Below are 15729 nucleotides of genomic sequence, written 5' to 3'. Positions count from 1 at the left end.
TGCACGCGCATCCTAGACAACATTCGATCACACGAAATGACATTGATTTTGAGCGTATGACAAATGATACACATTCCTCTCTCCAGTTTTCGAATGGTTGGCATTCCATAAGCTTCATTTCTTTTCCTTTTCCTGTTATCCCTGCAGAGCCAGTTCTCTGTATGAACTTCGACCGTTGAAGGAACTAGACAGAGAAAAAGTCAAATTCTACCAGATTCCCTTCACAACCATCGACAAAAAGGGCGTAAGTGGCACTCGCTATTTGACTTTGGAAGTCGGGGACCAGAATGATTCTCCCATGACGGACGGGACGAGTACCATACAGGTCTACAACTACCAGGTAAGTTAGCAGTAGTTCAGGTTTCTGCTTGTATTTTCCTTGGTTCATTGTATTTGCAAGTGGTAGTCTCCTTTATTATTATTTTTGTCTGGCTTATCATTACTGTAAAGAAATTTTGAACAGGACAAAGCCAATGTTGGGACAACCCAATTAGTCGATTCCTTGAACTCTTAGAGATAGTTTATTACGCTTATTTGCTATTGGTAACTTTTTTTTTTCAGTTTTTTGAGAATTGCTTGGAGGAGGTGTAGATTTAAATTTAGATGTTACTATGATTAAATTCCGTGTTCTCCTTCATTCCAGCCTCTTCAAGTTGATACACCAGTTATCATACAGTTCTACTCCTCATTTCTTCCAGGGTCAGTTTCCAGCGATGGTCATCGGAACAGTTTACGTCACGGACGAAGACGACCACGACATCGGCGACAAATATTTCGACATTGACGCCACGACGCCTCCGGAGACCGAGCCTTACTTCTCCGTCGACCACGACACCGGCAGTATAACCATGAGGAAGGGAACTCCCGAAGGAGACCATACGCTCAGGGTTAAGGTGAGCGGCGGCACCTCCGTTTTTTAAGTAATAAGAATCTTAGAATTTCCTTCCCATGTCTGAAGTACCGTGGAATTTTCTCTTCAAGCAAAGATGAGAATTTCGTTGATTAATAATTTCATTTGTCATTAAAATAGAATGAATTCCATAGTTTTAGGATTTTACAGTTTTATGATGTGCTAAAATACTAGGGCGTTTACATTACGTGGATATTAGTGACAACCATTCTTTAAAAGGTCACAATTTTCTAATCATATTCCTGAAACCAAGGAATGGAAAACGGAAAGGCTAAATTACATCAGCTTTCCTCTCTTTTTCTCATTATATATATGCATATATATATATATATATATATATATATATATATATATATATATATATATATATATATATATATATATATATATATATATATATATATGCATGTGTATACTTGTATGTATACTTACTTGTATATATTTGTTTGCTTACTGTTAAAGATTACCGCTTCAAAACAAACCAAGCATTCAGGGATAAGGTGAACATTCTAAACTTTCTCTCTCTAATTAACCTGTATTACACCTTCCAGGTACATGACAAGTTCCGTAACGAGACAGCCATAGGAGAGGTACTAATCAAAGTGGTCGATCTAACTGAGGAAGCTGTAAAGCACTCGGGATCCTTCAGGTTGGCTAATTACACGGCCCTTCAGCTCATCACGCAGAAGGATGTAAGTTCTCGGCTTCTGTCAGTAAGAATGGAATATGGAGGTGCTCGAATTAGTACTGCTTCATGTATACAAACACATTTGTATACAGTATATATGCATGAATGTTCGCAATTGTTTACATTCATTAATACTGAATTCTGAATAATAATTTTATTTCTTTCAAAACTGTTCTGCAAGTTACTCAGTTATTTTAACGGGCTAATCTGTTAACACCAGCAACGAAGGAAAAATAATTTCATCTGCATTGTAATTTTTAATCATACTGTCTTGTTTTTTCATTTCATTAGCATTCGCGACGTTTTAAAACTGAAATAGCCAGACACTGATTTGAGGAATATATAAACCACCGAAAATATCCAAATACCTAAATATATCACTCAGCTTGCTTGAGTTTATAAACAAAATGCAAAAATGTTTCTACTTTCACATGAACACAACTGTTTCAGTAATTAAATGAATATAAAAATTCTTCCTGCGTAATTACTTGAATTATTTATAGGTGATGGTTTTGGGAGTTATAATATTTTCTTTGATCCTAAATATTTATTTATTTATTTATTTATTATTACTTTTTTTTATGTTTAGCTGGCCTCCATGGGCACAAGCATGTACGACCGCCTTCGACAGAAGATTGGTGAGATGCACTTGATCGACAGCGCCAATGTCGACATCTTCGGCTTACGGGATGTCGAAGGCGGTGTGGACATCCGCTACAACTGTCACTCCTCCCCTTACTACACGTCCGCCAGGCTGGACGGCCTCATGATGCTTCACAGAAAATCGGTAAATCCCGGAGAATAATTGAATGATTGAAATATTGATTGAGTGATTGATTAGTTGACTGTTTGATTAGTGTGATTCGATAACTTTCCTAGACTTTACTCTTCACTAGATTTTGATTTAAGAAATGTCATTTACATCGAAGAAATTTGTGAATACGTTTTCAAAGCTGTTCGCTCTTTAATTGTATGAGACTCATTAAGGTATATAAGTATACTTACACATTTGACAATATTTAGTTTAGAAAAATTCTATATACATACATACATACATATATACGTACATGAAGTTAAGAATAGTAACGTTTGTTTTTAAAACATGTAACATATTGCAGTAGAACTTTACAATTTTAATTGAAAGTATTTTCTTAATTTTGAGCAAATCTGGAATTTGGGAGATGTTTGTGTTTAAGGTATCCAGTCTTTAAAAACTGAAGGCCAATTATCAGCATTTATGACAAAGTAAAGACCATTAATGATGTCTAATTCTCTCCAGATAATGGACTCCCTAGGCATCAAAATTCCCATGGTAGACATCAACATGTGCCTTTACGAGAACCTCTCCCCGTGCAACAAGAGCAGTTGTCAACACTCATTAAGACCAAATCTCACTCACCCACTCCTTCTCAGCAGTGAGACGTCGACAGTCGTCGGCATCGACATTAGTGATGATTATACATGCTCCTGTGGCCCGCTCGAACCCCTGCCTTCCGTGTGCTACGAGGGATTCTGTATGAACGGGGGCACTTGTGACGACTCGAATGGCACCCTCGTGTGTCATTGTCCCGATAACGACAACTACGGGCCACGGTGCGAGCTTTATAGTGCCAGATTCGAGAGAGGTTACTCATGGTACGAGCCCTTCACCGTTTGTGATAATTCCTCGATCTTGCTCTCGTTCGAAACGCGGGAGCCAAGCGGGATCCTCATGTACGCCGGCCCCACGGTGGCGCGTCCTTGGACAGATTACCCCAGGGATTTTATTTACGTTGTGATTAATAACTGGCGGCTGGAAACGTACGTCGACTTCGGTACTGGAACAGCTGTCATCACGATACCTCTGGAAACGAACACCGACAGGGCGTTCGACTACCGTATCTGGTGGGACGATAAGACGATTACCTTCGATGTCAAAAACTGTTTAGGCAACAAGACCACAGAGACCCTCGACTGCAGGAAGGTCATCTACCTTCCAGGAGACGTAAATACCAGCAATTTATTGAATGTCCAGGGACCCTTGCAGCTAGGAGGTGTCGCAGCCATGATTAGCTTCGCTGCTCTTTCCAGCTCTTATGGATGGTCGAAGACTCCCCCCACCATCGAACCTTTCTATGGGTGCATACTGGAGCTGCGATATAACGATTACCTTTATGACCTTAATTCCACAGATTACGGGAAACATACCTTCATGCCCTGTGATGCCCCAGTGACTGCTACCATTGTCCTGGGAGAACAGTCCATCATCATCATAGTCGTTAGTCTGCTGTGCCTGTTATGTGAGTATTCACGAATTGTGATGTTGTTGGTTTGCGCGTTGTTATATGACATAATTCAAAATTAGTTCGTTGCATTTTACTGCAACGATTTCCTCGTTTCAGTAACTCGTCAAGATATGTTACTCAACTGCTTCCCATATTGCCGATTCTTTTATGCCTTCAGTGTTAACTGAGCATTCAACGTACGGATTGCAGAAATAACAACATTGTTTACCAGTTGAATGGTACTAGATAATTTCTGTAGGTTTCATATTTATTTTCTTATATTTTTATTTGACAGACTTCAGTATCGGAAGCAATGCAGAAATGCATCTGTATTAGTTTCCTTTAATGCAATTTTAACCGATAGACAGTTTATTATAAAATTACTCTCATCCTGTGGGTTTTCTGTATTTTTTTTTTTTTTGTTACTAAGGTAGGACACAATAACACCCAAATTTGCACAATAATACCCAAATTGTGAGGTCATGAGTTTCAACCATATTATTTTTTATAGTGAACACATTATTCACTGTGCAAGTTGAGAATTGGGATTTATGTTACAACTTAAACTCAAGACGTTAAAATGCCCCATCTCGTTATTATCTGTGAAAAGCTTTCCCTTAAAAATATTATATAAACTCTACTTTTTATATTTACATTTAGGACACTATACCATCTCCGTGCATTTCAAGATATATTATGAACGTACAGAGTTACTTCAGGGATATACGTTCATTGCCAATACATGTTGCCTTCTTATATCAGTTAAAAAGAGTACAAAGTAATTCTACGTAAATTTTAATTTTTGTAAACGTTATTCATATCTTACAGGACTTCGTTTCGTATTTCTGAACTCATATTCGTTTCTCTAGTTTTGCTTTACATTAGATTTTTACGAGTTCAGACTTTATTTTTGTACTCATTCTTGTTTTCGAAGTTAGACCAATATTAATCTCATTTCTTCATTCTATCTCCAGTACTGGTTCTTTTGATCCTATGTCTGGCACGCCGCCGCCAGAAGTCTATTTCCTACCCTGACCTCGACGGCATTGTCAAGGAGACGATCGGTGGCACTGACCTCGAAGGCTTCGGGGAAAAGGACATGACCCAGTATGACCTCAAGTTGCTGCGCGTTGGACCTAACGGGCATCTCTTCAGTGGTAAGTCGACAATGACCTATTTAACTTTTTCATGCATTTTGAGTATTTGATCATATTTAGTACTGTGGATATTTGCATCAGTTCCTCACAGCCTCCTAAAATGTTTCCATTCCTATTTAAAGTGACTGTTATTTTTTGTCACTTTATTTTCACAGTTGTTCTCTTTTGTTCAGTTCCTTGTTTTATTATTTTGGTTTAGTTTTGACTGCATAAGCAGAGACTGACACATGATTATTTTATAAGCTTGAAATATTGATTTTTTTTAAACTTTTGTTAGCAAAGAGATACTTCTCATGTAAAAGTTCCTTTCCAAAGTAAAGAAAAAAATAGTAAAAATAAATAAGACCAATTTCTCGACAACTTACAATTAAGAGAAAAAGAGAAAAAGAAAGAGTATGATGTTAATTAGGCGAAAATAAAAAACCATGGACGCCATTCAGTTTCGATGCATGCTAAACAGTTTCCCCTACTGATGACCTCACCTCCTGAAAGAGAGCGTAGGTCGTCCATTTTTTTCTCCGACTGACCGGAGACAGGACGGCGACCGTGAAGCCCTGCTGGTCACAGGTACTCAGAGGTCTCTTGACCATTGGAAGATACACGAGGAGTGACGGGTGGAACCGTTTTTTTTTTTTATTTTTTTTTTAGGGTCTTTTTTTTAAACTCATTAGATATTATTATGAGACATATCCATGCTCTTGTCGAGTGTTATATTGATTGTCTATTTATTTCTTTTATTTGGGGGATTTTTTTGTTTACTTTTCCGTTACAGACTCATTTATTTCGATTTATTTTTGTTTTCGAAGTTATCCTATTGATCTTGACCTATTATGTGTGTTATGCAAATCGAGGCACCAAATGCATTTTCTTTCGATCTGTCGTGGTGCAATGTAGTACCCACACTTAGTCCTTAGGTGCACGCCTGTAGTCGCTCTGTTTAGACGTAGTACTAAAAGATATTTCACCCTCTAAACCGTGTATCTTTCAACAAAGCCCAGTAGCCAAGCTTAAATGTACTTAGATTCTGATTTTTTGGTTTAGAAATGGTGGTGGATGGTCTGCTTTCCACGATCTTAGTCACCTGCTGGTGCCACTAATTATTAGCCCACTCAGGTAATCACTTTGCATGCTCCTTGGCACGACTTTGATGTGATCTTAAAATGACAAGTGGTGCTTTGAATCTTTTCCTTAAACTGAAATTATATCTGTATTTGACTGTGAAATATTTCAGCTTTACTCGTGTACAAAACTACCAAATGTTTTTGTAAAAAAAAAAAAAAAATCGTGAGCTGTACATAACTGTTTACTGCAATATATATATATATATATATATATATATATATATATATATATATATATATATATATATATATATATATATATATATATATATATATATATATATATATATAGACAATGAATTACATATTTTGCATGATGAAGACAAGAGACAACATAACGGAAAATATCTTAGGTGTAGCGGCATAAAAAAAATGGGAAAATTTATGTGACGATGATTTGATTACGAACTCGTCTTAATTTTATTTGAAGAAAATCCCTTTTTCCATATATTTTTCTTTTTCATTTTCAGAAATGAACTGTGGTCGTTGAAAATGTTATTTATTTTTTTGTATTACTCTTGAGGCATTGCCTTAATGACCACATCATATAACTGTAATTGAAATTAGTTTAAATTGTTTATATTACTCTTATCAGTATAGAATTATTATTTATGTTACTCTTATCGGTATCCAATTATTTTTATCCATTTTCTGATATGATAACATCATAATATTTGACCAAGTATGGAACAGTTACACATTAATATTAAAGGATTTCTTACACATGTTTTGACATTAACGAATTTCTTGACAAATGCTTTGTTGAAGGATTTTTTAAATGTTAACTTCATTTATCGTTAATAATATTCGGAAGCAAGTGTTGAAAAGGAAGAAGGTATTTCCACATGGAATCAGAATTAAACCTTCGATTAGATGTGTTGTTTGCAAATAACTGCTTAAAAAAATTTTTGTTTTTAGGTGGAAATCTGAGCAAGATAATGCCAAATAATTATTTTCATTTGCAGCATAGGAACGAAAGATTCTGAAATAGCCAGTTATCCTAACTGGACAAGAAGAGAGAGAGAGAGAGAGAGAGAGAGAGAGAGAGAGAGAGAGAGAGAGAGAGAGAGAGAGAGAGAGAGAGAGAGAGAGAGTCGTAAGGAAATACCTTTCAAGCTATAATGTTTTAAAAGAGAAATGAAACGATTATCAGACGAAAATAAACATTACAAAACGGAAGGGAGAAAGGAAATTGGCTATTTTAACGCTTAGCTTGTTCCAAATTGGACAGAACCTGGTAATAGTGGGTATTATTTCGAAATACGGCAATAGTTCTAAAAATGGCTTCAATAAAAACAACGTTAGTAACTTTATATATGATGGTATAGAGATTGCATTATATTGGGACATTTGTAAAAAATGTATATAAGTGTCGTAGTACAAAGATATACACACAAATTCCTGAGCACACACAAATAATATATATTGTGTGTATGTATGTGTATGTATATATATTTATATATATATGTGTGTGTGTGTTACAGATAGGAATGAATCCGATAAAAAAGGGAAAATCGAGGAGCGTTATCTTTCAGTTGTTACCAACAAAAATGGATTTGTTAGCACACAGGGGCAGTATTTATACAGTGAGAAATTTCTAAATCACTGCCAATCTGGAAACTTGAAATTAAGTTCTATCTAAGCTTCGAGGATTTGCAGTGTAAAATTATATTCTTTACAATGTGGTCCAGAGAGATATGGTCAGCCGTATATAGTTTTCAAAAATTTGTGACAGATTCAATGTTTTGTATTGCTCATTAAGGACGCTCCAAATATATGTTTGAATCATAAGATGTTAATGTTAGAATGGAGTACATGCTGGTGAAAATTAAAAATACAAGAGAAGAGGAAGACTTATAGAATGATGAAATATATATATATATATATATATATATATATATATATATATATATATATATATATATATATATATATATATATATATATATATATATATATATCATTCTGTAGGTCTTCTCTCTCTGCATATATATGTATATATATATATATGTGTGTATCTTCTTCTTCTTCTTTTAACGTACTTTTTTCCCATTTTTGTATGGGTGTGTATATACATACATATATATATATATATAATATATATATATATATATATGTGTATATTTATATTATATATATACACACACACATACATACATACATACATACATACATACATACACACACGTGCGTGTTCATGTGAGAGAGAGAGAGAGAGAGAGAGAGAGAGAGAGAGAGAGAGAGAGAGAGAGAGAGAGAGAGAGAGAGCACTGGAGCTGTATTTTTCCAAGGAAAACGTAATTTATTCTCTATTAAAAACCTTGTGCAATTTCCACAGATAGCCATTCACATAAGTAAAAATAAGTTTAAGCACCAACGAATACGAAAACAGAATGATTTACATTCGATAATGACTAGTTCCATCTGCAGATCCTTCAACACAGGCTGAGTTCTATGAAAACCAGGCCTTGGATGGAAGTGACCTGCATCTCTGTAAGTCAGCTGAAAATTTCATTTTCCAAATTTTGGGAGTTTTGAAGCCCTGCTGATTCAGAGCTTCTTTGTATTTTCAGTAATGTCGCGTTATTTTCATGCTTAAAAAATCTTTCTAAAAATTATGTGGTATTTATTTGTTTTATTTTCTTATTTTTTGTGCTTCTTTGTTGCTTGGGAATAGGATGCTCTTTGTAATCCTGAAATTGAACTGATAGCTTAGAGGTTGTCAAGAATATTCAGAAATCGTTTTCTGTGATTTTGGACTTTTTTTTCATTTCGATTTTTTTTATTCCTGTTAAGCCATTGTTATTTTGTGAATTTTTATATGGTTTTGTTTCCTAAGTCTAAAAATGTCCTCAGTTATCGGGAAGTGTTCAAATGGCTTATACCCACTGAGGTATGGAAGAAATAAATCTGTTCCTAATATCAACTAGAAACGTTTATCCCTGCTAAATTTGGACTAAGAGAAGAAGTCTTATTTAATATTGCTTTTGATGACATTCATTATAATATTTCTACTATAAATTTTAAATCGAAAATCTTGAGTTTGTTAACGAACGCAATACATTATATGTATTTGTTAATATAAGAAAAATAAGGAAATGTTCCAGTATAAAACTCCTTCAGATTTTAGACTGAAAGCCTTTAACATAATTATAATATTACAGCAATCTATGGATTGTAATGTCACATACTTTGTCAGTTATTGGAAAAATGGAACTTTCGTTACCAAAGGCATTCCCGTTTGTGTGTCTGTCATATCAGTGATTAAGAGCAGCACAGGTTGATGTCACCCTGATTAATGACTTGTGGGTTTTGTATCACATTGATTAACATTTATGTCTGGGGCCAAATTTCCCAATCATAATATTGATGCCGTGGCTATCCCTGATTAATGATGGAAAATGATTTCCCATATGATTTCCCTTTTTTTTTTTTTTGCTATTTCTGGGATGTTGAATGTGTTTTTTTATTCGTTGTTTAATATTTTTTTAATTCGAATAGCATCATCTTTAGTTATTGTCAATAAACATCAGCAATAGGTTCATAAAAAAAAAATAAAGACGTCTAAAATGATTTAATGAAATGAAAAGTCATTACATTGTCAGAATACTAGGAAAATATAGAGAGAATTTGATAACTTCTGCAATATAGTTTTGGAAGAAATCTTATGATAAAAGTTACAAGAAAGTGTTGTTTGTCACAATTCCCCGCCTTTGAGTCGGTCAGTTCAATGCTGAAAGCATTCCGTGAAAAATTAACCTTTTTATACAAGACCGTTCTTATCAGAGTAGCACTATTGCATTATGAAATCCCGTGAATGGACTGTGATTTTTTTTTTTTTTTATTCAAGTCAGGAAGCGCTGCGAATTAAATGTCAGAATAAACTCCCATAAATATTCAGTCATAACGAACCACAGGAGTAACGAAAGATGCACTTTTTGCACACCTAAGTGGAAAATCTTAAAGAAACCGGTACTAATACAGTAACAAGATTTAGTAATATTGTCTCTAGAAACTTCTTAGATTCTGCATAAATAAATGTAACGAATGAAAATAATATAAATTTCACTCCAAATCTTTACTCTTGATCCCATTCTGCAAAAGTGTTCGAAGGAAATATGAAAGGGAGTCTAAGCATTATCAGTAGTTCTTATTAATGTCGGCAGCCTTTCTCTCTCTCCTTGGTTATTCCAGGTGTCTAGGTTAATCCAAGGCACCTGTTCCTTATCTGAAGATCAACTTCAGATTTGATAACGTTAGTATATACCGTTTTTTTTTTCATTCCTTTGATTTTCGTAATATCTAATTTTTTTCTGCTGTATTCAGTTTGAGGATGCCTTCGCTTCAGTAAAACACGTCATAAACACACGCCGGCAACTTATATACACATCACAAACAGGTTGAATAATATTCAACGACTTATTGGCTGTTCTAAACTGAGTACTTCACATTCTTATCCGGCATTTGCCAAAGGTTCATTCTGCACTTGCGGTCGTTGATTTGTTTTCAACATGTCTGTGATCTGTATGAGATAAGCTGTTGACATGTTTTACTGCAGTATGGAATCACCCTTAGAAAAAAAAAAAGCGAAAGTTCTTGCACTACATTATTTCACTTTCTTCGATATTCACATATATACATATCACTTGTATTAGGCGTCAGCAAGACGGGATTGTTTAGATTCCGGATTCTGAACCATCTCGTCTTATTGAAGCCTAATATGGTAATTTAAATATATATACACAGTGAAGTTGTGTGGCTATTTTTATATATATATATATATATATATATATATATATATATATATATATATATATATATATATATAGAGAGAGAGAGAGAGAGAGAGAGAGAGAGAGAGAGAGAGAGAGAGAGAGAGAGAGAGAGAGAGAGAGTCCTATAATACTGCCCTAATGAAAATTTCATGTCTTACTTATGGAAAGGTCAAATGACCAAGTACGAAAATAAACTATGAGCTCACGTGGAAATTTGGCTTCATAAAAACATATTTAATCACTCCGACGCCTGTTATTGCCATGCTGTTGATTCTAATTTTAGTGATCTTTAGTGGTCTTTAAAGATTAGATGTTACGGTTTCGTTAAAATCAATTATGAAATGACGTGTGGTAGATGATATTTGCAGTGATGATGAGGAATATTATTCGCAGTGTAATGGTGAAGGTGATGACTTTTGTAATTTATGTTATTGCAAATATCCTTATTTTTGTTATATATATTATAGTCGCTAATGTTATCGTGATCGTTAGCCTTTTCTCGTCAACATTGAGCGAATATTCTTTTTGGAAGGAAATACTTAATGACTAGAAAGCACAAAATTTGAACTCGAAAACATATTAGCATTTTTATTCTCTTATTGTATTTCTTCTTACTTATTCGTGAAATTATTACTCCCCAGGTGAGAAGGAATTGGAATTATTGCTATTTCTGCTTCAGTTTTCCTCCTTTTCTTTTCGTTCCATCTGACCAGACCTAGGTAAGCGCATTTCCATCTGACCTAACCTACTGTAGGTAAGCGCAATGGGTTTTTTGGCCTCCGAACCCTCTCCATATAGGCAACAAAATGCAAGTATCCGCTTATTTCCTTAGCCATCTTTAAAATCGAGCATAGTTTCATTCAGCGCTTAATTACTCTTCGTTATTTTTACACAGGGATATCGATTGATTGTTGGTTATCAAGTGTCACACCTTGATGCCGTCCACATTAAGAAATTTATCAAAATAAGGTACTTGTGAGAGCTTCAGTACTTTACTTTAACCGCGTAAAATCGAGAAACCAAATATTCTCTCTCTCTCGCTCTCTCTCTCTGTAAAATAAACACTCTTCCCCCAACGGAACTCTTCCACTTTTTCCTAGAGCAGATCCTAAATCCAGGCAGCGTTCTTTTCCCCGGCTGGATGCACCGGGGTGTTTACAACTCTCCTCCCTGTACTGTTACAACAAATTCGCCTTCCATATTTGCCATTCATTCAGGAAATGATCACGGGGAAGAAGAAGAAGAGTCTCTCTGGAACGCTTTCCTCCCAGAGTCAGGGAGCGTCAGATGGACGACCCCATGGCACAATCCCATTCGTTTTCCACCAAAAAGGGAGATTTTGCAAGTGGTGCTGCTGCAGTGAGGGAGATGCTTTTAAACTCCATTAATGCTCAAGAAGTAGCTGGTTTTTAGATGTGTAACACTGGGCAAACATGTAAAGTACACGTATGTATATGATCATACACCTGCGTGCGTATTTATATATTCGTCTATCTGCATAAACACACACAAACATGCATACATATATATATATATATATATATATATATATATATATATATATATATATATATATATATATATATATATATATATATATATATATATACTGAGAGAGAGAGAGAGAGAGAGAGAATAGAATATAAGCAGATGATTTATATAAGGTATTTGTGGAAGAGTATTTCTGATGAGGGAAGGGTGAGTGAAGAGTAGGGACGCAATAGGTACAGCAAGAAAGGTGTGTGCAGATGACTGGGAAAATATTTGTAATGCCTATGGATGGCAAGGTTTAAATTTATAGAGAAATTGCTCAGCTAGCTCATCTTTAAGGAAGTGATGTTGAAACTGCTGAGATGAAGAATTGAAAGGGTGAGGAACATAGAGATATGTAGAATAATTGGCACAAATACAAACAAGTAGAAAATGCACCGAAGTTTCTTCGGCGCAATCCAGTTTTCTGTACGGCTTATAATGCTGTATGAAACACTCTCGATCAAGTGGAGATGTGTCGGCAACGCCTCCGGAAAACGCTGCTAGACGCACGATCCATGGCTAGCCTTAACCTAAAATAAAATTAAAACTACTGTGGATAGAGGGCTGCAATTTGGTATGTTTGATGTTTGGAAGGTGGATGATCAACATACCAATTTGCAGCCCTCTAGCCTCAGTAGTTTTTAAGATCTGAGGGCAGACAGAAAAAGTGCAGATGGACAGACAAAGCCATCTCAATAGTTTTGTTTTACAGAAAACGAAAAATGGTGCAAGGATGGATCACAGCATTCTGGGAACGGTTTATTCATGTGGAAAAATGGAGTATGATAGTTTGCTGAAAAGTGCCTAATTTAAAAGTATTAGGAGGAGGTGGTAAAGATCTAGAAAGTGTCAGACAGATGGAATGGAACAGATTAGGGAAAGCAGGGCCTTTCATATCCCGTAAGCGTAAAAGGGTATTGATTTCAGAGGTAAATGGCACAGTGTGTGTTTGTATGGAGTAGGATTCAACAAGTTGTATATGGTACCCCTATGCAGTGAACGAAAGTTATAAACATGTGGACGTTTCATACTTAGGGGTTTCATACACGCTTAGGCAGTTACAACATGAATGTTGTATTGCAGAATATGATATTTTTTCTGCTGAACTCAACTTTGGTAGATGGGACCTGTTCATGTTGAAAGCATACATAGAAAACGCACTTGCAAAAGCCTTATAAAACGGGCTCCCTCTGTACGAGCTCTTACTGTCATAAGACTAGCTTAGTCTCACAGCAGTGAATCATATTCGCATACATACGTATCTTTTTGTTATGCAGATGAGAGTTGTTATATATAAACCTTTAATGCCACGACAGCGTGGATGTAAACTATGATATTTGGATGGGCCAAAGGAGAAGGTGAACGCTAAAGGTAACTTGAAGGAGATGGGATGAACTGATTTACCTTTTGATAACTCAAATGACAGATGTCCAAAAACGATGAGTACACAGTATATGATGTTAGTTCATTGTGATAATTATTATGACTGTTTCGCGGTTAAATATATGATGTAAACCTGAGGAAAATTAGGGAACTGTAGCATCCATTAGGGTAGAGGAAGTTTTATATTCGAATAATTTGATTTTATCAAAACCTTTCAGTTTCTGAAAGGCATGTGGTGCTTAGTGACGCTCATTGAATAGTGGTATGTAACAGTAGAAATTAAGAAGACTAAAGGTTGGAGAAATATATCTAATGATAGTGTGCGCAATGCTTATTAAAGATATTAATTACAAATGCAATAAATAACAAAAGTTCTAAAAGCCTTATTTGCTGTGGAAAAAGGGGAATGTTCTATGGCAGCTGTGACAGGGTGTTAATTGAAACATATCGGCCTTCTAATTTAAGGCATTAATTCAGATCACCTGAGTCATTCAATCTGAAATCATTGGGGATTTATGTTGTTTCCTGAAGCCAGTGGAATTCCCTGAGAAATAAGTTTGTTTTTGTTGATCCAAGGAACTCATTTGACTCCTCTTCCATTTACCATTAATTTTTTGGTGACGGATTGCACTTGCAATAGCCTCGCTTGAATAATTACTGAAAAGTCTTGTAAGTTCTGTAGTTAATATCATTTATATTTTTGGAAGATATTTTCTAAGGGTATCCGGTGGTAAATGCAGCTTGAACAATATTTTTTTGAACAATATTTTTTTGGCGTTTCTGTGTTTTCTAGGCTTTTGCTAATACTAACTGAAAATGACAATTTCTGCTTTTCTAAATTAAATCATGCACTGGCCTAATTCTTGGTATAGAAAGGCCAGGGGTTTTTATATATATATATATATATATATATATATATATATATATATATATATATATATATATATATATATATGTGTGTGTGTGTGTGTGTGTGTGTGTGTGTGTGTGTGTGTATATACATATACATATACATACATTAAAACTCCTAGCCTTTCTATACTATGAATTAGGCCAGTGCATGATTTAGCAAAGGAGAAATTGTCGTTTTCAGTTAGTGTTAACAAAAGCCTAGAAAACGCAGAAACGCCAAAAATATAATGTTCAAGCTGCATTTGCCACCGGATACCCTTAGAAAAGATCTTCCAAAAATATAAACGATATTAACTAGAGAACTTACAAGACCTTTCATTGATTATTTAAGTGAGGCTATTGCAAGTGCAATCCGTCACCAAAAAATTAATGGCAAATGGAAGAGGAGTCAAATGAGTTCCCTGGATCAACAAAAAAACCTTATTTCTTAGGGAATTCCACTGGGTTCAGGAAACAACAAAAATCCCCAATGATTTCAGATTGATTGACTCAGGTGATCTGAATTAATGCCTTAAATTAAAAGGTCGGTAAGTTTCAATTAACACCCTGTCACAGCTGTTATAGAACATTCCCCTTTTTCCACATCAAATATGGATTTTAGAACTTTTGTTATTTATTGCATATGTAATTAATATCTTTAATACGCATTGCGCACACTATCATTAGATATATTTCCCCAACTTTTAGTCTTCTTAATTTCTACTGTTACATACCACTATTCAATGAGCGTCACTAAGCACCACATGCCTTACAGAAACTGAAAGGTTTTGATAAAATAAAATTATTCGAATATAAAACTTGCTATGTCCTAATTTCCCTCAGATTAACATCATATATTTAACCGCTACACAGTCATTATAATTATCATAATGAACTAACATCATAAACTGTCATTTCAGTTATCAAAAGGTAAATCAGTTCATCCCATCTCCTTGAAGTTACCTTTAGCGTTCACCTTCTCCTTTGGCCCATCCATATATATATAT

The 15729-nt window shown here is 35.0% G+C and overlaps 1 protein-coding gene across 6 annotated transcripts in view; it reads left to right on the top strand.

Annotated features, from left to right (window-relative positions):
• Window positions 1-15729, top strand: part of LOC136848167 (DE-cadherin-like) — a 420074-nt gene that overhangs the window by 369637 nt on the left and 34708 nt on the right. For 3 of the 6 annotated variants that reach the window (XM_067120453.1, XM_067120450.1, XM_067120449.1), the window contains 7 exons: window positions 148-340; window positions 699-893; window positions 1462-1602; window positions 2188-2385; window positions 2878-3877; window positions 4837-5019; window positions 8571-8633. In XM_067120453.1, coding sequence (XP_066976554.1) covers window positions 148-340; window positions 699-893; window positions 1462-1602; window positions 2188-2385; window positions 2878-3877; window positions 4837-5019; window positions 8571-8633 — 1973 coding nt within the window. The remainder of the gene's footprint in view (window positions 1-147; window positions 341-698; window positions 894-1461; window positions 1603-2187; window positions 2386-2877; window positions 3878-4836; window positions 5020-8570; window positions 8634-15729) is intronic. The other 3 variants (XM_067120454.1, XM_067120452.1, XM_067120451.1) reach the window with 1 other exon arrangement.

This window comes from Macrobrachium rosenbergii, chromosome 18, assembly GCF_040412425.1.
Source record: "Macrobrachium rosenbergii isolate ZJJX-2024 chromosome 18, ASM4041242v1, whole genome shotgun sequence".
NCBI lineage: Eukaryota > Metazoa > Arthropoda > Malacostraca > Decapoda > Palaemonidae > Macrobrachium > Macrobrachium rosenbergii.
Note: the sequence above shows the minus strand (reverse complement) of the source record. Positions and strands in the feature narration are given on the sequence as shown.